Source organism: Mirounga leonina, unplaced genomic scaffold, assembly GCF_011800145.1.
Source record: "Mirounga leonina isolate KUSES-001 unplaced genomic scaffold, KU_Mleo_1.0 Mir_117, whole genome shotgun sequence".
Taxonomy (NCBI): Eukaryota; Metazoa; Chordata; class Mammalia; order Carnivora; family Phocidae; genus Mirounga; species Mirounga leonina.
Window position 1 is genome coordinate 945894 of NW_023270274.1, and position 22294 is coordinate 968187.

General features: G+C 51.3%; 1 protein-coding gene across 4 annotated transcripts in view; it reads right to left on the reverse strand.

The window, feature by feature from the left end:
- The window catches only part of LOC118007281 (myelin transcription factor 1-like protein), a 138606-nt gene extending 116941 nt beyond the window's left edge, over positions 1–21665 (reverse strand). For all 4 annotated transcript variants that reach the window (XM_035000279.1, XM_035000278.1, XM_035000280.1 and 1 more), the window contains exons 1-3: positions 21611–21665; positions 21400–21433; positions 21014–21076 (exon numbers count right to left, since the gene is read on the reverse strand). In XM_035000279.1, the coding sequence (XP_034856170.1) occupies positions 21014–21076; positions 21400–21433; positions 21611–21665 (152 nt within the window). The remainder of the gene's footprint in view (positions 1–21013; positions 21077–21399; positions 21434–21610) is intronic.
- Positions 21666–22294: the final 629 nt, after the last annotated feature.

The window sequence follows — 22294 nt, forward strand, 5'->3', positions numbered from 1 at the left end:
GGCACAGATGCCCACCCAGCCCTCCTGTCTGTCCTCAACCTCCAGGGACCCAGTGACAAACCCTGTGCTTCATTCTGTCCAGAGAACACTTCGTTCAGCGTATTACATCTCTGGGGTGAAAGAGGGTTGCTCCATCCGGCTCAGGGTCTGGAGCCATAGACTGGGGGGCTGCCTTTATGCACACATAAAGCCAGTTTCCCTGCTATCGATCCGTCGTCAGAAGTGCCTGGTGCCACCAGCTCTCGAGCTTCAGGGGGTTCCAGAGTTCAGGTCTCCCCGGGGCACCCACGATGCCGCTATTTTTGGGGGGCAGGGCGTCTGCTGGATCAGACAGACCTCGACTCTCAGCCTGCTGCTTCCAGAATTCCGGTGCTGTCTCCCCTCCCCCATTGTTTTTCTCAGTGTCCCTTTGCCTTTGAGAACCAGACTCTTGGCCGTCGTTTTAGGGAGTTCTTCAAGGCAGCACGAGGTAATAAGTGTGTTCGACTCTTTCTTGCACTTGGACATTGTCTACTGCCTTTTAAAGGACTTGGAAAATGTGGCTCTGTCCTCCCTATATGATTTTAGTTCCCACAGCATGGCCTGGAGCCCTCGTGGTGGCTACCCGTCCCCCTGCCTCTCTCCTACAATCCCCTGCCCACCCATGACCGTTCTCAGTCCTGACCCTTGGTGATAGATCTCAAGGTCCACCTTCTCATAAAGTCACTCCTGACCAGCCCCGAATTCAGGATCCTCTACCTTTAAGAACTCTGCCCCATTAGATACTTAGCACCAACTTTGTAAACCCTACCTTACTGTGAGCTTGACTTCTGGATAGGCGTTTCTCGTATCATCTCAATTCAACTGTTTTCTCTTTGGCTCAGGGACTGTGCCTTATAGCCAATTATCCTAAATCCCCACTGTGCCAAATGATGCAGTGGGTCTTCGATACATCCGTTCTATCGATCAATATTATTGACACTTTCGGTGTGGGCCCACCAGTCTTTAGACTTGATTCCACCAGCGTCTGGCTTTCAATGAAATGCATGCTGTCTCCTCTTCCTGCACAAAACAACGTTTACTATCTTTGCCATTTACGAGGGTAGAATGTTGAGAACGTTAGGATAAAATTATCCCAGGAACCAAGCTACCTCTTGGCAGTAAGATTAGAAAATTAAACTGCTATATAAAAACACAGAGACTCTATTTTAGCTAAAAGTCTCAAGTGGTTAACAAGGTTTCCCAAAGCGGCCAGTCCCTTACGAGCCTGTGCCCTGTGTGACAATGACGATTCCCTCAGAGCAGTGAGGTCCGGAGGAGGTAGGAGCCTTGGAAATCACTGAGTCCATCTCCTCAGCTAGAAAATGAAGAAACTGAGGCCAGAGAGATCAAGTGACGTGTGCGGCTCAGCATCAGACCAGACCTGTGTCTGCTCAGCAGGAACCTCTCTGTCAGGCAGACTAAAGGTCGAAGTGATCAGCAGCCAGGAAAGCACCGCACTGCGAGCCCGTCCCTACCCTGCCAGCCTGCACGCACGGCGGCTCGCGCCTCCTGTCCGTATCAGCTAGAGGAGCGAGCCCCGGGAGAGAACTGCGCAAGCAAACACCGTCGTGGGCTACGCTGTCGACAACTTCGTCTTTCTGAGCATTTCCAAGTGGACGCCAACACTCCTGCTCCGAAGACCACTCGGCCACGTTTAACACTAGCAGTCGAGACCACCTGGTCTGCATGCGGTCCAGACGAAGAGACTGAGGGCTTTCGAGGCAGCAAGTGTGACTGCATCCTTAGGGAGGGATCGCTCCACCCGGCGCCGCTCCACGCTGCAGAACTCTTAGCACCCTGACGTACCTCACCCCGGGGCAACGCCGTCCCAGCTGCTGAGTCTAGCCCAGCACGCGCCCTGACCTGTAGTGACGCAGACGAGCAAGAACCGAGAAGCAAACGACTTAAGTGTTTGTGCTGGGGGCAAATATACAAGAAAATCCGTAAAACAAAAAGCTAAAGATTTCCTACTCTTCTTCATCAGGAGCTCTAGGACATGGTACTTTGTCTTCATATGGTCGGTAGGAAATTATTCAATTGTGTAGTATTTAAAATTCCGGTATAGTTGAAGGATTGAGATGTTGACACGTTTAGTTTGGGGATGGAGGTGATGCATTTGAACATCCGTAGCTCATATATTTAGTAGATATTCAACATTTTATGCACATACACACACACACACACACACGCACACTCCAGGCAAAATATGCCTTTGATAGAAATAGTAAAGCTTCTTAAATATGCATTTTCTAATAAGCTGTTGCAAGCAAAATATATAAGCTCTTACTCCACATAGATTTTCAAAGCTGCTCCCCAGTTTAATGGGCATCAGGCTACAAATAATGAGCCTTAAAATCTGGCCATTATAAAGAGGATTAAAAATGTTTTCTCATAACGTAGCCCTGATTCTCCTTTCTGCGGCAATGGTTACTTACAAGCTGTTGTACTTGCATACTTTTGTACAAGCAGATCCGTCTGCCTTCGGGGCTTCCCACCCCGTGTTTGGGTAATACCTCAGCTGGACCAGCTATGCTCATTCCCTATTTACTTTCCAGCATCCGTTAGAGACGCTGGTCCCCAGGAAGCCCACCACAGACTTCCTCATCGTGCTCGCTGCCCCGCTCTCGACCCAGCACCCGGCACACACCGTCCCGGAGCCCGACCCTCACGGCTGTGGGTCTCCACTCTCCCTAGGACTGTCTGCTCTTCTCCTAAGCTCGGGTGACAAGACAGGCTAGACTTCCTTGCTGCAGGCTCCCCTCGCGTACAACAGGTGATTCTCCCAGAGTCTGGGGAAAAGCAGGGGGGGTTGCCCTGTTTGTTTCAAATGAGGTGGAGTGACAGCTCACGGGAAAGGTGCTTTGAGCACACAAATTCGGAACATCCACCGTGCTCCTCCCATCAGGATGTCTCCTGGAGTCTCTGAATGTGGCATCTCTGTCCCATCTCTCTCCAGCTCGTTTGTCTTTGTGAGCAGGCCGGTGTCCTTGGGGGGCAGGAGGGTGCCCAGTGTGGCCGCGATGCCGGCTGTGGCCCTTGAGGATTCCCAGTCGGAAGGGATGCAGCAGGTGTGGCTGGGTCGAGGGGAGGCGTGCCACACGGCGCAAGCACGCTGCTTTATTGAGGCATGATACCCCTGGAAGTCCTGCCTGGCTGTGAGGTCCCCGTGCGTGTGCACGTGTGTGAGCCTGCTCTGTCTCTCACTAACCTCCCAGCGGTAGGTCCTCACCTCTCTCCGCATTGCTTGGAAGCTGCTCAGGTCTTTGGGCAACAAGGAGAAGGACCGTCTTCCGGCCACACCTGCCACACGGCATGTCCTCGGTGTGGTTTATCTACTTCGGTTTGTGTTAATGAGCGCTTGGCTCACTGGCAGTTGGAGACAAGACGTTTTGGTGGAAAGGTGCTAGCCCTCCCCACAGGCCCCCCACGCAGCGCTAACAAGGTACTGAGGCTTCTCGTGGGCCCCAGCACTTTGCCCGTGGAAAGGGGACATCTCCTGGAGGCATCTTCCGACACAGCCAGCCAGACCTGCTGTGTTCGTTGCGTTAGGGTGACAGCTGCGTTGTAGAACTTCTTTCTTTTTGTAAGAAAGGCAGTGGTGGTGCTTTCACATCCTGCGGAAGACCTGCAGGGGCCTGGAGAGGAAGGGTCAGTGTACGTGGACCCCAGCCGGGCGCTGTCACCGGACCCCGACGCGACACCAGCTTACCGTACACGATGCCGCCACGTGACTCTCAAATCCGTCTTCACGTTTAAAATCCTAAATAGACAAGAATGTTTTTCTACAGGTTTCCTCCCCCAAACTGCCTACCTCTCCTCCCTGAGAGTAGAAAGACAAATCTTAGTTATATAAAAGCCAAGGTTCCCAGACGTTTTACTCGGGAAAGGAACACTGCGGTGGGACCAGAGGGCTGGTCTGGAAGCTTCTTCACGTATTGTAGGCCCTTGTGGGGGTCGCTCCATAATATGGGTCTCGGGTTTCTCCTCTGCAAAGACGGTAACACCACTCTGACCCTCGGCGCCTGCAAAGGCCTGGAGTGAAGGACCACGGACCAGGTGTCTCAGGGTCCCCTGGAAGCACTGAGGTGATGGAACAGGGACGTCCTTGTTCCCAGGGAGACTTCTACTGAGGGAGGGGGTTGGGAGGCTCGGCAACCTGCCCGATGGCTCAGGCCCCTTCCTTCTGGGATCCTGTGGTGTTTCCTTGAACAGTTCCTATTGCCACGAGGTTCCTCACGTGTTTTACTGAAATAACAGTCTCCAAAATTTAGACTACCAGACACTAAACAGAAACGGGGAAGGGCCAGTGTGCACAGCGTGGGTCTGCGTGGGGAGTGTTCATTCCCCAGTGTTGGAGAGATGGAAAGAAAAGTCCATGGTGCCATATTGTCTCATTGCCAGAAAAACAAACAACCAGAACCCAAAACGAAAAGACCAGATCCTACAGGCCATTCAGAGCCGCTGCTTCCAAATAACGTGCCCGTGGGCTTTCTGGGGCCACGTGCAGCACGGTGTGGCCCAGAACCAGCCGCAGCCCCTTGGGAGAAGCCTAAACTCAGACGACCCTGCTCCTGCCCACTTCCCGGCCTCCGTGGGCCGAGGGCTTTGCCATCTGAAGGCTGGGTCTGGAGAGACAAGGGGGGCTGGCCGCCTGGCAGTCTGCCTGCCCACTGCATGGTCTCAGGAGCAGAATGGTCCTGGTGGAGGCCGGGCCCAGGGCTCACTGAGGAAGGGTGCCCCCTGGGTGCGCTGTCTCAGACTCCAGGATGGCCGGCGTCCCACCTCCAGGGAGGTCAGCCTTCGGGGGGAGACTGGCCGCCCAGAGTAATCCTGTTTCTCCTAAAAGGACTCCTGTATAGAAATGATTTCTCACCGCAGAGCTGAGAACCGTGGGGGCTTTACTATTTCTAGTCCTTCCGTGGCGATGTGACAGGAAAACGTAAGCCGCCAACAGACAGGCCAGCGTGCGCTGTGCTGAGCAGGCTGGTGGGAATTCTCCTGCTGGCAGCTCCGTGGGCCTACCCAGCGGGGCGACCGGGGTCAGGTTCTGCCAGCCGAGAGGGCAGTGGCCGAGCTGCACGTCGGGGAGCAGAGGGGCCTCCGGAGGAGCAGGGCCCCTTCCCCCGGATACGCTCCCTTACTTTGCTTCTGGAAAACGCCCGAGTGCCACAGAAGCTAGTCAGTGTTAGAAATTGGAAGGTTCCGCCACAAAAGGAGGCATCTGACCTCACGTGTCTGACCACAGATAGACTTGCTAAGCTCGAACCCGCAGCTGGGCCAGTGAGGGGCTGGCTGAGTGTGGCATCTCGGCTTCCGCTCACTCGGGAAGGACCCTCATAAATAGCTCATCTTCTTGGGCTGCGTCTGGGTCCTATGCGCCAGCCCCGAGCGGAAGGACGAGATCTGCGCCAAGCTGGAAACAAAGGCACGAGGAGAAGGACAGGGCGCAGTGGGGAGGACGGAGCTGGTGGCCAGCGCACCGATTCCTGTGCCTGGGGCCTGAGCGAGTCCTGCGAGCACCTGAGCTCCCGTGTCTCCAGTTACAGGAGAACCTTCTCGCGCGCGGAGGGGGACACCAGGCTGCAGGTGCATCCAGAGGCGGTTTGAAGTGAAAGCAGAAGTGCCAGGTGACAGGCAGGCATGCACCCGGCCCTTGCACCTGCCCTGGTTCCCCAGCTGGTCCTGAGCCGCGCACCTGAGAACCGCTGTCCGGAGGCCACACTGGACCCTGCTCTCTGGCTTGTAGCCCACTGTCCTCCCAGACGTCTGCAGGCTCTGCTCCTCCCTTCATCCCGCCCCTGCCTCAGGCTGGGATTCTGCGGCTCCCCTGGGCCACAGAGGGCCTTCTATGGCCTCTGGCGACGATCGGCCGACCACGGGGCCTCCGGGTCCTTCACCTCCCTCCCGCCCCCCGCACACAGGCTGGGGCCCACGAGGTCTGCTCGTGCCCTGCTCGCCATCCTGACCCTGTCTGCACGGGGAGGAACTTCTGCAGGCTCGCCCTCACCGGCTGTCGTCCTGCACCCAGGCCCTGCCATGGGGGCTTCCGCAGTCCCGGCGGGGAGCTTGCTTTTCTGTCCTCCCTGGGCTCCTTGCCCCCTGGCCCCACCGGTCCCACTGGCCCCGCCGGCCCCCTTGCAGGCCGACACCCACTCCCACGGCCCTGCCTGCGGCCCTGGCGACTCCTGCAGTCCGAGTCTGCACTCAGGCATGGGAAGAACCGGCCATCCTGGTGGCCAGGGACGCGTCCGTCACCATGGCCAGCTCAGCACTGAGCGCACGGCGGTCTCGTCGCAGGGGCTGAACGGCTGGCTTTGCCGACTGGCTGACGGATGACAGCGTGAGGCTCTCCCCCTGTGCCAGGCCTGTCCTGCGTACCCCCACCCCGGGCCCCGTAGGCCCCCTCGCAGGCCAGTGGGAGGCCCCCCCTCGCGAGGACTGGCCAGCCCAGCGGGATGTGGCCTCGTTCCTCCTCTGTCCCACCGTCCCCCGATGTAACTCCCTCAGGGCACTTGGGGCATCGGGCCATCTGTGTGCTTCTGCAGAGAGCTGCCGGTGCTCTGGGGAGAAACACATGCTCCTCCATGCACAGCAGCTCCTGACACACGGTGCAGAGGCCACAGACATGAGGCGGCGACCCAGAAGCCTCCTCCATGGGAAACTCGGGTTCGGCAGAACAAACCCGAACCCCAACTGTTCACAGATTGTTCTATTTTTCCATCATTTTCCCATTGAGAGCCCTTCTATTTCACAGGTAGCCTGGCCTTCGGGCAGGCGTTTACGGAGTGGGCACCATGAGCCGGCGCTGTGAGGGGCCGCAGAGCGAGGCAGTGAGGGAGACGGTCCGTCCACTTCGGGGGGCTGAGGATGTCCATTGGGAAGGGATCGTACACACCGGTGGGAGCTGCAGGAGCACGGATGCAAGTGCAGTTCTTCACACGCAGGGAGGAATCCGCTCGTCAGAGGCTCGGCGGACAGGCACCTGCCGAAAGTGAGGCGTCCTCCCGCAGGGGTGACGCAGGACGTGGACCCAGCCAGAAGTCTGGTGTCCATCCCTGTCTCGCATCGACAGGGGGTGGAGTGAATTGTTCCAGATCCTTCTGGTAGTTGGAGCCAAAGCTGGGACCAAAAAAAAAAAAAGAAGTCTCCCAACTTGCATTTTCCAAATGTCAAATCTGGAATTCCATGTCCAAGCCATTTCTTAGATTAAGGTCACCATGCTTTGTGCCCTTTTTAACCTAAAGACATTTCTGTATGATGTTCATACCTGGAACTCTGGCAATGGAAAAAAGTAATCTATGAAAATGCTCCCAAAATACTCCACAGGGTTTCTTGTCTTCAGGGGAAAAAAAGCTACAATTTTATAATTTAAAAGTCTGAATTAACTAGATCTATTCTGTATTGTGATACGTTTTTCAGTGATAGAAGATAAAAAAACAGCCGGCATTAAGGAATTATCCCTGATGATAATTCTCAGGGCATCAGGACAGAGACTGAGCCTGGGGTCCTCTGGGGACGGCCTTCAGAGCCCACATCGCGCTCAACGCTCAGGGCAGGTGACCAAGGCATGATCCGTGTTCTTGAGGAGCCTGGGGTCCAGGGCCGTGGAGGCAGGCAGGCCTGGGCACGCTAAGTCACCCTCAGCGTGTTCTCTGGACAGTCACCGTGCCGGGCACACCGCCAGCTTACAGCTTTTCTCCAGCAACTGGGATGGGAAACATGGTGGGGTCTCAAGTTCTCTCCGTTTCCAGAAGGAATTAATCAGTCTTCCCGTCATCAGCAGCTCTGTCTATGTGAGAGATGGAGGGCGTCCCAAAGCCGGCAGGAAGCAGGAGCACCCCAGGATCTGCATCACACGCTGACGATCAGCTTCTTCAGATTTTGAAGGACTAAGTTTGACCAGAATGTGTCCAAAATGCATGGCATAACAGGGTCGCTCTCTGCTGGGTTGCCCCAAGCTCGGAGTGTTTCGTGGGGAGATGGTTGGCAGCACCACTCACGGAGACAGACACGGGGCAGTGAGGGACCAGGCTCATGCCCTGCTCTGTCCCTTCCCCAGACAAATGAAGCTGGGACAAGTTAGGGGGCTGTCTCATGGCATTCTAGCTGGTGACAAGAAGAAGATGCCCTTCTCTTCCTCAAGTTAAATCATGAAGAGACATGACAGATCACGAGGCAAAAGGAACACATCTGGGTGTCCTCACCAATTAAAGTTCAAACACAGCAGCGTTGATGTGGGGCCTGGAGATCCTGGTCCCTTGTCGGCTGATGGGGACACAGACCTGAGAGGGGCATGGGGCTGTTTCCAGGGTGACAGACACAGGACTCAGAGGAAAGGCTCTGCCAAGAACCCCAGGTTGACAACAGGGTTGGCCGTGGACACTCCCACGGGCGAGGTGGAGGGAGGGCAAGGTGACCTCCCACCTTCTCATGTGCTCTGTCCCTGCACAGACACGCTTCTGCTTCAGGCTTTGGTCTGGCCACCTGGCTCCTCCCCTGCTCCCCATGCTTGGAATTCAAGGCTGGGCAGGTGGCAGGGCGGGGTGAGCCAGGTGGCCGTGACAGGGAGGAGAAGGTGTGTTCCCTTTTCTGCCTGGCACGAAGCATCAGCCCCTCTGCTTTTGTTCAGCGGTGGAAAATCCACCTCCTGGGCCCCGAGAGGGAGGGCGGGCCCCGGGGGGCAACTCACCCAAACACCGGAGGAGAGCATTCTCTGGGAAGAGGAAGCCGTGGCTTCCAATGCTAACCTTGACATCTTCCAGAATTTTATGGAAAAGGCATCGTTGAAAATCACAATCTTTAAAAAAAAAAAAAACTGATCCTTTTATAAATGATAAAATTCTTTTTCCAATAAGGAAGTATTTTAGAAACAAGTATATTCCCTATTCTCTGCAATGGGATGACTAGGGCATCCTTCTCTTCTGCTGGGGGGAATGTACACAGATTCCTTCCGCTGGAAAGAAACTTAAAATCATATTCTCCTGTTCTTCAACGCTAGGCTTCTCCTCATGACAAGGTACACCAGTGAAAGAATCAAAGTCATAAAAAGCTATCGGCAAAGATACTTATCATACATTATCTATAACACGAAAAAGTTCCAAAAACTAAGTCCTGTCCAACCATCAGAGTAGAGCTACATCAATGGCAAGACGACAGGGTTGGAAGCACGAGCACTGAAGTAAAAATCTTTAATGACATAGGAAAAGGCTCATGTTACAATGCTACGTAAAAATAAAAAAAGACATACAAATTTAAGCCCTGAGACTGACTTGGGAAAGCAACAAAAATGCATCAAAATCAGAGAAAAAGCCAAGCAGCAGTGGTTAGGGACGTCCTGGGCACACGGGGCCATCAGCATCCACAGAGGGCCGCCCCCGCTTCCACGAGCACTTCTCTTCCCTTCATCTCCAGTCGTCAGTGAAGAAGACGAGCTTTCCCGCCGCTACTCTAAGTCGCCTGTGACCCCCGCAGTATTTCCTTGGGCCTCGCTGGTGAATAAAAGCCCCCGGGGAGGGTCAGTCGAGAGTCAGTCGAGAGCATTTGAAAAGGAAACTCCTCTTTATCTTCCAAGTTCTGAGCGTTTCAAAGATTGCTGAGCTCCTGCCCGTGCACAGGCTTTCCCCCCCGTCTCGGCTCATTGGTGGTCAGTGTCCCCGTGTCCCTGCAGCACCGCGGGTGGACCCCGGCGGGGACCGGAGCGACTGGGTGCTGAAGCCCACCCCAAATCCTCCTCTCCTCTGCCTACACCACAACCCCCTTCTTTTTGTTTATTAGAAGTTAGTCTGGGTTAATTTAAGAAGTGCCTGTGATGAAAACCATGCTTGCCTCATTCGATGCTCAGAGCCCCCACAGCCCCTCGCAGTAACGATGGGGCTTTCTGCGCGGCGGGCGGGAGGGGCAGGGGCTGGAGGGGAGAGGACCCTGCCTGGGCGTGGACAGCGGCCCAGGAGGACCAGCCTGTGGTGGCCGGTGCCACGGCCCCAGGGCCCAGGATTTGTAAACTGTAAGTGCTTCACATAGTCCTACTGGTATTGTTGTCACTATCATAGGGATTACGAGGCCCACAGAGGGGCTCCCATGCGGAAGGGAGAAGGGGCGAGAGCAGCGTCCCTGATGTCTGCTGGCTGAGACCCTCCTTGGCAGTACCGTCGCCCCGTGTCCTACCCATGAGCCACGTCACGTCAGAGCCAACCACGCCTGTACCGATGCTGTGGCCCCTTCCCTGTGCCCCCCACCCGCACCTGCACCCACCCCCTCTGCCCCATCCCCGTCCCCCCCACCCTCCTGCATCTGCAACCACCCCCTGCCCCATCCCCATACCCCCACCCGCCCACATCTGCACCCACCCCCCTGCCCCATCCCCGTCCCCCCCACCCGCCCGCATCTGCACCCACTCTCTTTGCCTTATCCCTGTGCCCCCACCAGGAGGGGGTGAAACGAGCAGACAGGAGGGGCCTGTGCCCATATGCGTCCCCACCAGGATGGAGTCTCTGCTCCTAGACCCCGTGCCAAGAAGCTGCTGTCTCAGTGACGGACCAGGCCTGCATGTTAGCAGGGCCTGGAAGCATCCATCACACTGAGTGAGCACAGAGCATGGCTGAGACCTCTGCCCCAGGACCGCCATCTGGTCGACCCTTCCCCAGATGGTGGCCTCGGCCTCCCTGTCCTGTCAGCTCAGCGGCTCGCCAGAGGGGTAGACAGCACCGCTGGAGCCCGCTCCCTCCCCCTGTCCTGCCCACCTGCTCTCAGGGGAGCTCAGATACTCCGTTCATGAGCCGTAGGACTGGCTGAGAGGCTCACAGAGCTGTGGGAGCACATCCCCGAATCATTATGCATTATTTACGAATGGAATTTCTTCCAAGATGCTCATTTCCCCCTCTCTCTCCCTGGAGTTTTAGGAAATGCATCCACTTGTACGTGAAGCATATCTCTGGCGATGTCAAATATAACATTAGATGATATTCACGGCCTGTGGGGTGGCTACTAAATTACAGTGAGTGGGTCTTTTAAAATCTGTTGAATTATACAAGCGGAGCGCAGTGCCTTCCCTTAGCAGGAAGGGAAGGTGCATTTGCCTTGGGGGTCCATTCTGAGGCCCGCAAGGCTCTCAGAGACTCACGGGGTCTAGGCAGGCCCCTCAGAGTGAGGAAGACGAGCACCTCCCCAGGCTCCACACAATCTCTAGGGCTCATCCACTCTTTCTCCCAGCCCACCTGCCTGGGCCCTTCCCTACCCCGTGCTCCTCTCAGGCCGAGGCTGCGGGGCAGAAACCGCCCACCAGCCTCTCTGTGGTGGCGACTCTCAGACGGCCCCCTGGCCCAGGGCACACTCACGGGCAGGGCCGGCTGGGGGCTCCGAGCAGCCCAGGACCTCTGGACCCCACCTGTGTGCTCTGGGGGGGGGGGGAATCCCAATCGGGGGTAGGGCTGAGCCTGGGGGAGCTGCCTGGTCTGCCCTGACCCCGTCCCAACCAGGCCACAGTGGTGTTCAGTGCGTCCTTGATGGTCAGTCATGACTCCACAGAGGGGACAGAGCAAAATGGAGGATGGCTGTCCTCAGGTAGTTAGACGTCACCCTCCTCGGTCACAGGACGGCTGGGAGTGAAGCTGGTGGCGGCCCTACCCGGGTCATGGCTGGGGGCTGCGGGGGGACAGCCCACTTCCTTCGGTTCCTGGGAAATGCTGGGAACACATCGCGGTCACAGACGGGGCCGAAGTCTGTGCGGTGGAATGCCAGGTTGTTCCGCGGTGTCTGCCCAAGTCTGTACTTTGTGACCAGATGTTCCCGGGCCTCCCCCCACCGGGGAGCCGAGACCAGAACTGAGGTGTTAGGGTAGCTTCTGGCACTTATGGTCTTTGGAGCAAGGTTTCTTATCATCCCGAGCTTGTTTGGTTTGGCTTTCAGATTCATACACGCTCTTGCTAGATGCTTCCCCATTACCTGCAAACTCCATCTGACCAGCTATCTGTCTTTTGCACACACACACACACACACACACACACCTGTTCCTGAGGGCAGTGGTTCTCAAACTCAGGGAGCGTGAGAATCTCCTGGGGAGGTAGCAAGAACAGAGTGCTGGGCCCCACCCCACAGCGTCTAATTCACCAGGTCTGCGTGGGGCCCAAGCATTTGCCTTTCTAGAAAGTGATACTGATATTCCAGGTCACAGAGCCCTACGTTGAGAACCCTTGCCTCAGGGGAAGCTGACCCAGTCTCTGGCTCCGGGATGAGCTGGACAGTCATGAGGACGGTCATGTGTGCTGGTCAGGGATGGCTCGGGGACGGCCGAGGTCCCACGTGGAGCACGAGAGCCGAGAGGATGGTGTTGGCAGCTCCCGGAGAGCTCCACCTTGATTTATGAGAGTTTCTAGGAAGGACTCCTCCTGCCTCTTCTGTCCTGTGATGCAGAAGCACACGGGAGCCGAGAGCTTTGCAGCAGAGGCGTCAGATGATGGAGCAGAAGCCCCCGAGTCAGGCTCCTGGTGAGACAATTAATTCTGCACTTTTAAGTCCATTGGAGGTGGGTTTTCACCTGTAGCTGGCAACTTAGTCACACAGAAGCTCTTCAGATGAAAGCCCTACAATCTCATTGAATCCGAGCAACGTTATGGCCAAGCGAGCACTTTCCCCCATCTCTTAGTAATTTAGGCAGGAAGAGTGTCTTGCTGGAGTTTGGGGTTGCAATCATATTTTGGGGTCTAATATTCAAAGCACCATTTTCTCTTCAGGACATGAGGCAGAGAAGCAGGAGAAGCGAGTGTTTCTGGCATCAGTCCTCGCAAGGGTCCGGGGAGTGCAGGCGTAGACGACAACAGTGTGAACGCCCTCGAGCGTGGGGCACAGTGCTGCCCACCAGGGGCTTCCTCCAAAATCATCAGTTGTGATACCGACTCTGGGCGCTGGGAGCTCCTCCTGGAACCCTCTCCTGAGAGCACTGGAATCTGGCGAGGGGCCTTCCCCACCCCGAGGCCCCCCCCGCCACCACCCTCACTCCCTAACTTGGGGAACACGCACCCCGCAGCACTGGGAGCCCGGCGTCGGCCTCTCCTGTCCCTGGAGGAAGAGCCGCCACCTGCAGCTGAGGCCTCGTGGTTGCCCCGCGGCGCACTGTGTGTCCCCCCGCGGCTCAGCCCCTCCGACCTCCTCCTTCACCACCTCAGGAACCCACCTCTCCGCACGTCCCATCTAGAAAGCGGCTGCCTTGTATTTGCCATCATCCCAGCACAGATGGTGGCGGTCAGAACGGAACTGTGGGTGTTTCGGGGGGTAAACCCAAGACAATAGCTGTGTACACACCAATTTCCGATGAATATTCTGCGGATGTTGCAAAGACATGTTTATAGATTTTAGTCATGAGCCAAGAAATGAGACCAAGATTATAATTGCCAAATCTAGACTTGGCCAGTACCGATGGTGAATGTTACGGAGTCTCCGTACATATGATTCCTGGTTTAGGCTTCCTGACACGACCAGAAAAGGCCCACGTGCCTTCTCTTTGAATATGGAATTATTTGAAACTTACTTAGGTTTGTCAGCATCAGAGATATGCCCTGCAATGCGTGATATGTTTTGCTTTTCAGTTTTAAACACACTGAATCAGTCACGCCGTGCTCTAGCGTATGTAATGGACGAGGCGAGGGCCAGAGACCTTGCATCTGGGCAGGTGTCCTGCAGACCAGCAGCAGGCAAATTGCTTTTTCAGGATAATGGCAGGCAGCTTCTTTTTTTTTTTTTCTTTTTCCCCAAATAAAGGATGTATTGTGACAATAAAGGTTAAGAGCCACATCAGTCTGAAAAGACTGTGCCTGAATTTTGTGTGTTTGCACACATATGGTTAATAATCAGCTGTGAATGACGAATCTGGGAACCCACTTGTTCTGATTCTACTTCATACATAGAAGTCTCTAGATCTCAAAATGTTTGCTCCATGTGCAACTGCACAAGCCATCAAATTGATGTTAAAATATATATCCCCAAACTTCTGATTTATAATGCCAGTGACAAATAGTAAAAAGGACAGGCATGCCATAAAGTTCACGGATGGGGTGATGGCAGGCACAATGATGTCTCATAAAGAACAAGGGGGGAGTTATTTATTCTTGTGGGTTCATGAAGTAAAACACAGATAGACCGGCTGAGTGGCTTCGTGCACAGAATTTTTCATAAACATCCCACAGTGCACCCGGTTGTACATCAGCCACACATTAATTAGAGCATCCAGCAAACGCTGCAGTGTGTTCCACGCACCCAAGCGAATCTTCATTTTTCACATGCAGGGCCTGACTAATTAAAATCAGCTTTGCAATTAAATGTGGAAAATTGTGTTAAACTTTCAAGCGTAGTTAGGAAAAAAATGCAATTATTTTAGGGTATTTTATTTTAATGCAAATGAAATTTCTATCAATATAAAACTGGTAAAAGGGAGGTACATGGATCCCTGTTTCTCTCTCTGCCTTCCTCCCTGTTTCTTCTTCTTTTTCCTTTTTTTTTTTTTTTTTGGATTATAGATGCTCCTCTCAGTTGCACGTTGCAATGCTCCACTATCTCTCGCCGGTACCTGGCTCTGTTCCAAGGCTTTTAGTGAGTGCTCTCTGTCGAGGCATGAATAATACAGCCCCTAGGCTGTTGGCAGAATCCAAATGAGGCATGCATATATCAGGAAGCAAGCCCTCGACTTCAGCTCCAGAACAAGCTCCCGTGAAGACAGGCAATTATTCACCCCCGGCTGCCGCCATGACGGTCACACTGGTGGGTGCAGAGGTATATGAAATGGGAGAAAATCTGAATAAGGAATGTGTACAATAAGCCGGAGAGAATCCAATGATTTTCTAATAAAAAAGAAAAGCTACCATTTGGAGCTTTTAATTTTAAAGTTTCAAGATCAATTGATTTGACTCTGGATTTTCTAAATTGGGGAGGATTTAAATAGAATACCAACACCCATCACCTAGCTTTTGGGTGCTTGTTGAGCGGGCAAGACTCTGAAGATAAATTTCAGGTCAAATTTCCATCAGAACCCTATGCTCAACAAACACATAATTTCAAAAACTGAAGTGAAGGGTAAATATAAATGAAATCCATTAAATTTCAGAAATAAATCCAGAGGGATGACAAAACAGATGAGTGAAGAATGAATCCACGTTAAGGACTTCCTCCATCTCTCTCTCTCTCTTTCTCTCATTAGAGGCTTATGCAAAAATCACTATTCAGAAAGAAGTAAGCAAATCCAATAATTTCAAATGTTCCAGTATGTGTATAACTATTATAAAACAGGCTAAAATTCAAACTCCTGTACATGGTTTAGTATTACTCTATAATAGATATTAATAAATTTTTATTATTCCTATTTCTAATTGGTATTGGGAAAATTTTTTAAACTTTAAGAACAGTAAACTGGCCACTATTTTGGGGATAAATTTAGTTTATAGAGATCTACCCCTTTCTAAACATTGATCTACTTTGTCTTTGACACAAACAATGCTTTGACATTAGGCATTTTGCTCATATCTTAGTTCATGCAATGCTCTGGATTAATAATGACATCTCTTTATATCAGCTAGTTGAACTGCTAAAATGATTTTAGATAAAGACTGATACGTGGGGCTTCCTGTCACCGTGTCTCCACCCTTCCTCAAGATCTCCATCCTTGATCTGGGGCACGTCCCCAGAAAATCCTGCGGCCTCACGGCCTCGCCGGTGGTGCTCCCCCCAGCTTGGGGGTCTGGATCAGCACCCACGGACGCCCTGCACTGCAGCGTCGCTCACACTGTGCCGCGGGCTTTAGGCTGGGTCTACATGCTCTCCACCTGGCCTGGACCCTTCCCTGCCAACAGAGCCACAGGCCAGCAACTTCCTGAATTCCAAGTGTGTGGCTTCCAGGCATTCCATTTTCTCCTGCCACCTCCCCACTGTAGGAATAGCTGCGGACGTGTGGGCAGCTACTTATTTTACACCCATGGGTATCTTCAACGCTAACAGGTCACAGTGCTTGCGCTCTAGGAGAGGACATGGTGGGGAGGAGAGCCGAGGGAGCTCAGGAAGCTCCCATTCCTGAGCTCAGGCGGCTGAGACTTTGGAAAACCCCCTTAGGATGACCAAGAATGAGTTTTCCCATCTGCAAAGGAAGCCCTGTAGTTGGACTCACGTTTGAGATATAAGAACGTCTCTAGCTACCCACAAGTAGGGCAAGAAAAGTCGCATGCACTCAGAGGAGCAGAATTCCCTGGGCCATGTGCAAGGCCGTGTGACCACGGGTCCAGAGGAAGAGGTCAGACTCCCCACATACAGAATAGACTGTGTTAGTACTTTGGTTCATAACAAGAGAATTATTTCTGGCCCTGACTGCAAAGTCCACGGTGTTTTTGTCATACTTATATGCCAATAACATAAAACCTCAGGTGGGAAGAACAGAAGTCAGATTCATGTGTCTAGATACTAACAACGTTTCTGAGGATAAGTGTTTGTCATACTGATTAGCCGCATGAGAGGCCTGGTCCTTCCAGGGCACAGAATGGTGAGTGACCTTGGACCCCCGCTGGTCCGTATATGGGGGTGTGAACGTATTTATCGTCAGTGTTGAGGAACTGATGGAACACCTCTATCAGATAATGGAAACCATCATTCATTTTTCTCATTTTTTCCTTGGCCGCCAGAAAACTCAGAACACAATGTCAGACTATATCCAAACCTCTGATATATCCTGGGTTTCTGGTAAAATTATGTTTCTATTTCCCTTGCGTTTTTCCTAATTTACTCTGTGATTCAACTTTTAATTGTGCAGTTGTACATGTGTTTATCAACTACCTCAAATTGTTCATGAACTATGAACACAAATAAATAGCCAGGAACAGATTATCTTTTCTTTAAGCACACGATTTTTGAAGTAAGGTGGACCATCTAATAAAAGAAGTATTACAACGTTAGCTCAACCCCCTCAAAATTTGTACCAGGATCTTAAATTGCAAATTCCTTTTTCACAGTATTGTTTCCTTTCACAGGTATTATCCAGTGGTTGAGTCTCCTCTAAGCTCAGTCCCAGTTTCTTACAGACCCATAGCCCTACCTCTGTCACACTGAGAAAACATCACTGAGGCGGCGTGACCAGCCACTGGGGGTCGGTGCCCCACAAAGCGGCAGTCTGGAATAGGGAAGGTATACTTGATTTTGATTTCCTCATTTTCTTATGCTAAAAATAAAGTTTAGCTGGTAGGCATCATTTTATCACTTGATATCAAATGTCTTAAAAAATTTTTAAAAATTTACATTATAAATTCCCCCCATTTGCCTCAAGTTACTTTTTGTATGTTCAAATAAATGGATCTGTCCACATACTAAAACACCTTTTTACTTGGCTATGAACTGACATGATATATGAATAAAATGAAGTTATATCCCTACGAGGAATATATTCACTGAACATTTTATTGCTAAAAGACCAAAAGGATGGGTAATTTCATCAAAACCAAGACTCAGGCTGCCACTCTTGTCATATCAGAAGAGGCTGAGTCTCAGCAGGGATGAAGTAGTAGACGTCAACGTCACACTTGTATTGTGGGGTGTGTGCAGGTATTTATGTGCATAAATAGCTGTGAGAGAGGAGAAACTTTGGAAGCAGGAAATCTTTTAAAGCCAAAAATAATTGAAATCATACAGATTTGAAATAGCACCAGTTGTAAGATGTTAATGTATACATGAGTCTTATCTACTACAAGAAGCAACTTTTCAGTTTGAGAAATTCAAATGTCATCCCTTAGTTAAAAATTACTGGTAATATATAATCATCAGGGAAGTGCAAATCAAAAACCACCATGAGCTGTCACCTCACACCTGTCAGAATGGCTAGAATCAAAAAGACAAGAAACAACAGGTGTCGGTGAGGATGCAGAGAAAAGGGAACCTCGTGCACTGTTGGTGGGAATGCAAGCTGGCACAGCCACTCTGGAAAACAGTGTGGAGGTCATCAAAAAGTTGAAAATAGAGCTACCCTACGACCCAGCAATTGCACTACTAGGTGTCTACCCAAAGAAGACAGAAACACTAATTTGAAGGGATACACGCATCCCTGTTTATAGCAGCATTATCTACAATAGCCAGATATGGAAGCAGCCCAAGTGCCCATCGACTGATGAACGGATAAAGAAGATGTGGTGTATACACACACACACACACACACACACAATGGAATATTACTCGGCCATCAAAAATGAATGAGATCCTGCCATTTGCAACAACATGAATGGATCTAGAAGGTATTATGCTAAGTGAAATAAGTCAGTCAGAGAAAGACAAATACCATACGATTTCACTCATATGTGGATTCTAGAAAAACAAATGAATAAACAAACAAAAAGCAGCAATGGACCCATAAAGGCAGAGAACAACCTGACGGCTGCCGGAGGGGAGGGGAGGGGAGGGCAAAACAGGTGACGGGGAGTGGGACGTACAGGCCCCCAGTGAGGGGATGAATAAGCCAGGGGGATGCACAGGGGATACAGCCAATGCTCCTCTAACTGTGTCGTGTGGGGACGGGTGGGGACTACGCTCGTGACGATCCCGGCACAACGTAGAGAGTCGTCAGATCATCATGTTGTACACCTGAGACTAACCTAACATAGTGCGCCAGCCACACTCAATAGAAAATGATTGATACTATATAGACATCAAAAATAAAACTCAGAAAGCTTCACCTGGTGCCGCACTGACACTCCTCTTGAGAATTGGCACGTCGGTGATGTAAGTTTTTTTTTTTTTTAAAGATTTTTTATTTATTTATTTGATAGAGAGAGAGAGAGAGACAGCTAGAGAGGGAACACAAGTGGGGGGACTGGGAGAGGGAGAAGCAGGCTTCCCGCCAAGCAGGGAGCCCGACGCGGGACTCGATCCCAGGACCCTGAGATCACGACCTGAGCCGAAGGCAGACGCTTATCGACTGAGCCACCCAGGCGCCCCTCGGTGACGTAAGTTTTGAGTGGTAATTGGTTTTATGTAACAAGTCTGTAAACATTGCATTCTAAAACCGAGGAAATAGAAGTCCATAAATGTAAATAATTTGTCCAAATCCCCCCCCCACCCAGTTGGCTAGCAGCGCCGGGGAAACTCGAACCTGCGTCCCTTCCTGGAAAATCACTCTTCATCCACCGCCGCCACATGGGCTATTTCTACTAAAATATTAAGAGTTCTAATAATTATGTAGATTATGGTGCATGGCAAAACTTATGACATTATTTTAAATTAAATTAAACCATGCATTGAAAAATTGTCTAAATTGGCTGTTCCTGTGAATCTTCTCTAACATGCCACCTTCTTCACTCCTGTAAGATCTGGGGTGTTCTGTGCTCACACCAGCATCGTGTCTCAAAGGAAAATGAAGCCTGGCCATCTTCAAGCCATCCCCAAGCTAAGCCTCTGTTACTGCTTACGCGGGGACGGAGATCTCACAGGGAGACCTCGCAGCCTCGCAGGATGCACCTTGGGTAAGAATGTGCTTTGAGTGATTCTTTGAAAACTTCATGGTTTTTCCTGAAAAACTGTGATTATCAAATTATGTCTAGATGACACCTAATCTAAACTTTTTAGCCAAAAAAGTAACAGGATGATAAAGTTCAACTATTGACTAATCAAGAGATGATTAAGGGAAAAACTTGATTTCGTTCATGGTCTGCTAACTTGTTTTTCATTGAAAATATAAGCAACATGGTTTTAAAAATTTTTAGATTAAGGATTTACATGCATATACCTTTATAAAATAACATAAATACTTTTAAAAAACTAATTATTTAACTTACATGTTCGGTAATTTACTATAATATACAAGAGCAATAATAATATGATAAATTAATGTTTCAATCACAGAATTCCCTTAAAAGCCGACCTGTCACTCCTTTGGTATGTAACAGAAGTCTGATAACCATTTCATCATGGATGCTCATTAAAAATTCCCTGTCTCCTTAAATGCTAGCATGGGGACTTGGGGAGTAATTTATAATTTTTCCCTTGATTTTACTGAAGGACAATCAAAATAATTGCTTGATTTCACCCATAAATTAATGTTCAGCTGAAAAGGAAATAAAACATCAGGCAGTGAAGGAAGGTCACCCCGAGGTGCGGCCGGCACACCTGCTCGAGCATCTGAGCTTTCGTTACGTGGGCTTGGTTCTTGATGGCTTGTTAGGATGAACGACCTTAGACCTAGCAACCTAATTTGTGAAAAATCAGCTAAAAATTCATTACAGAGCCTGTAAACATCTCTAACTCCTCATAACCAACAACTTCCATTGAAAGGTACAGCTGCATTAATATCACAGGGAAGAAATTCCTTATGGAAAAGTAAATCTAAAGATCGATCTCTTCATGACTCTCAGCCTGAGGTGTGTGTGATAAAATTCTGCTATGATTTATTTTTAGCGATAATTACCTAGCCACCTGATCTTGTAGATGTTCTCCACACCCACCTCTGTTATGGACCTAAACCTCAGTATTTACAGGAACGATATAATCATTTAAGCCTCAAAGCCTCATTAGTGTGATCTGTCCTGGACGTTAATCTCCTGCCAGGACCTTCCCCTACAGATGCCCAGGTAACCAGCTTGGGCTTCCCTTCCCAATCACAGAAGCTGAGTTCCTGCAGGAAGATCAGGAAGGTCATACTCTCATCTACCCTCCGTGACTTATCACCATCCTGCAGCTACAGAATGAGCAAAGGGCCAAGGACCAGCAGGCCGTCTCAGTGGAACAGAGGGAGGTTCTTAGCACGCCACTGTGTGTGTGGGAAAATGAGTTTAAGGCTGGTCTGAATTTGTGTTATCTTATGTGTTATCGTGAATTCTGCCTGGAGACCCTGCACGTGAAACCAAAGGCTGAGTTCACATCAGAGAGAGGAGGAAAAGACAACACTCACTGTTTTCCAAGAACACCCCCCACTCATCGTCACCCTTTGGTCTGGACCCTAGACAAGCCAGGGTACACCATACATTATGAAAGAGGCGGCTGTTACCTTCTGTGTCTTGCATATTTGCCACTGACGTGACCACTGCCGTCACAACCAGGTGTGGGACAACTGCAAAGAGAAAGAGGTAATTACACGGGGCCGAGCTGCTGGGGGGGATGAGGACACTGCTGGGGGCAGGCAAGTGCGCCGCTGGGGGCGGGGGGCGAGCGCACTGCTGGGGGCAGCGAGTGCTTCGGGAGCATCGGGAGGGAGGGTACACAGACAGAGAGAAGGAGGGCAACTATTAGGGCTGCTTTTTATTAGCAGGTAACCCATCAGAGCAGCCTGGCAGGAGCAAGTCCCCGGTGAGCCCCAGAGTGCCGTCTGCCCGTTAAAAGGCATGGATTTTCTAAATTGCTAATGGGGATACATTTTGCCCACAGAGCACTAACCTGAAGAGCTCTTGTATGGCTGGTTCCACGGGAACTGCAGAGAGATGGAAAACAGATAGAAATTTATCATCTATCACACATCCCCTCTCCCACAGAACGCTATCGAGAGGGTGGTGTCAGACCAGGGTCCGAACGGACGGTGCACACAGCTCCGCAGGACGAAGGGGTCCCTGAGCAGGGCTTTCAGGGGCTTGGGGATGCGTGGACGTACCTCGAACCCCTTTGGACCGTGTACGATGGCGCTTCTCCTCGGTGTCCACCTCCATCTGTGGACAGAAGAGCATGCGGTCAGTGCGCAGCTCCCGCCTGCGAAGGCCAGCCGGCATGCCCCCGAGCCCCAGCATCTTAGTGGCTATGGGGGAGCCCTCTATGGAAGGCGCGTGGGGAGGAAAGCATCAGGCAATCTAATTGTGTTACTTAAAAAAAATCAAAGCAGACTTCGACCTTGCAGGGAACGCATCATCGGGAGGCCCCGCCCTCGGTAATAGGGCAGACTGACGAAGTTTCAGGGGCAGACTGTTTACCCTTTTCAAAGACGGATCAGGATATACCTGGGTTAATTCTGAGCTGCCTAATTTGTACCAAGAACACAAGGGATAGACGTTGCGTGTGCAAGCAGGTACATACATGTAGTCTGGAACCGAAGGTGTGATCCGATCACACCATTAAGAGAGGAGGAGGTGGGTGCAGAAGGAGGACGTGTTTAACTTGGGGGCTGACTCTGTGTCATTTAGCTTTGGATACAATCGCCGCCCACTTTGGTCTAAGTTGTCATGTTATGCATCCTGGGGACACAGGCCCTCTGCCCACAGTAACAGACACATCTCACACTTCGGAGATTACGAAGCATTTTCCTGTATTACCTTGTCTGGCCCTCATAATGATTTTGTAAGAA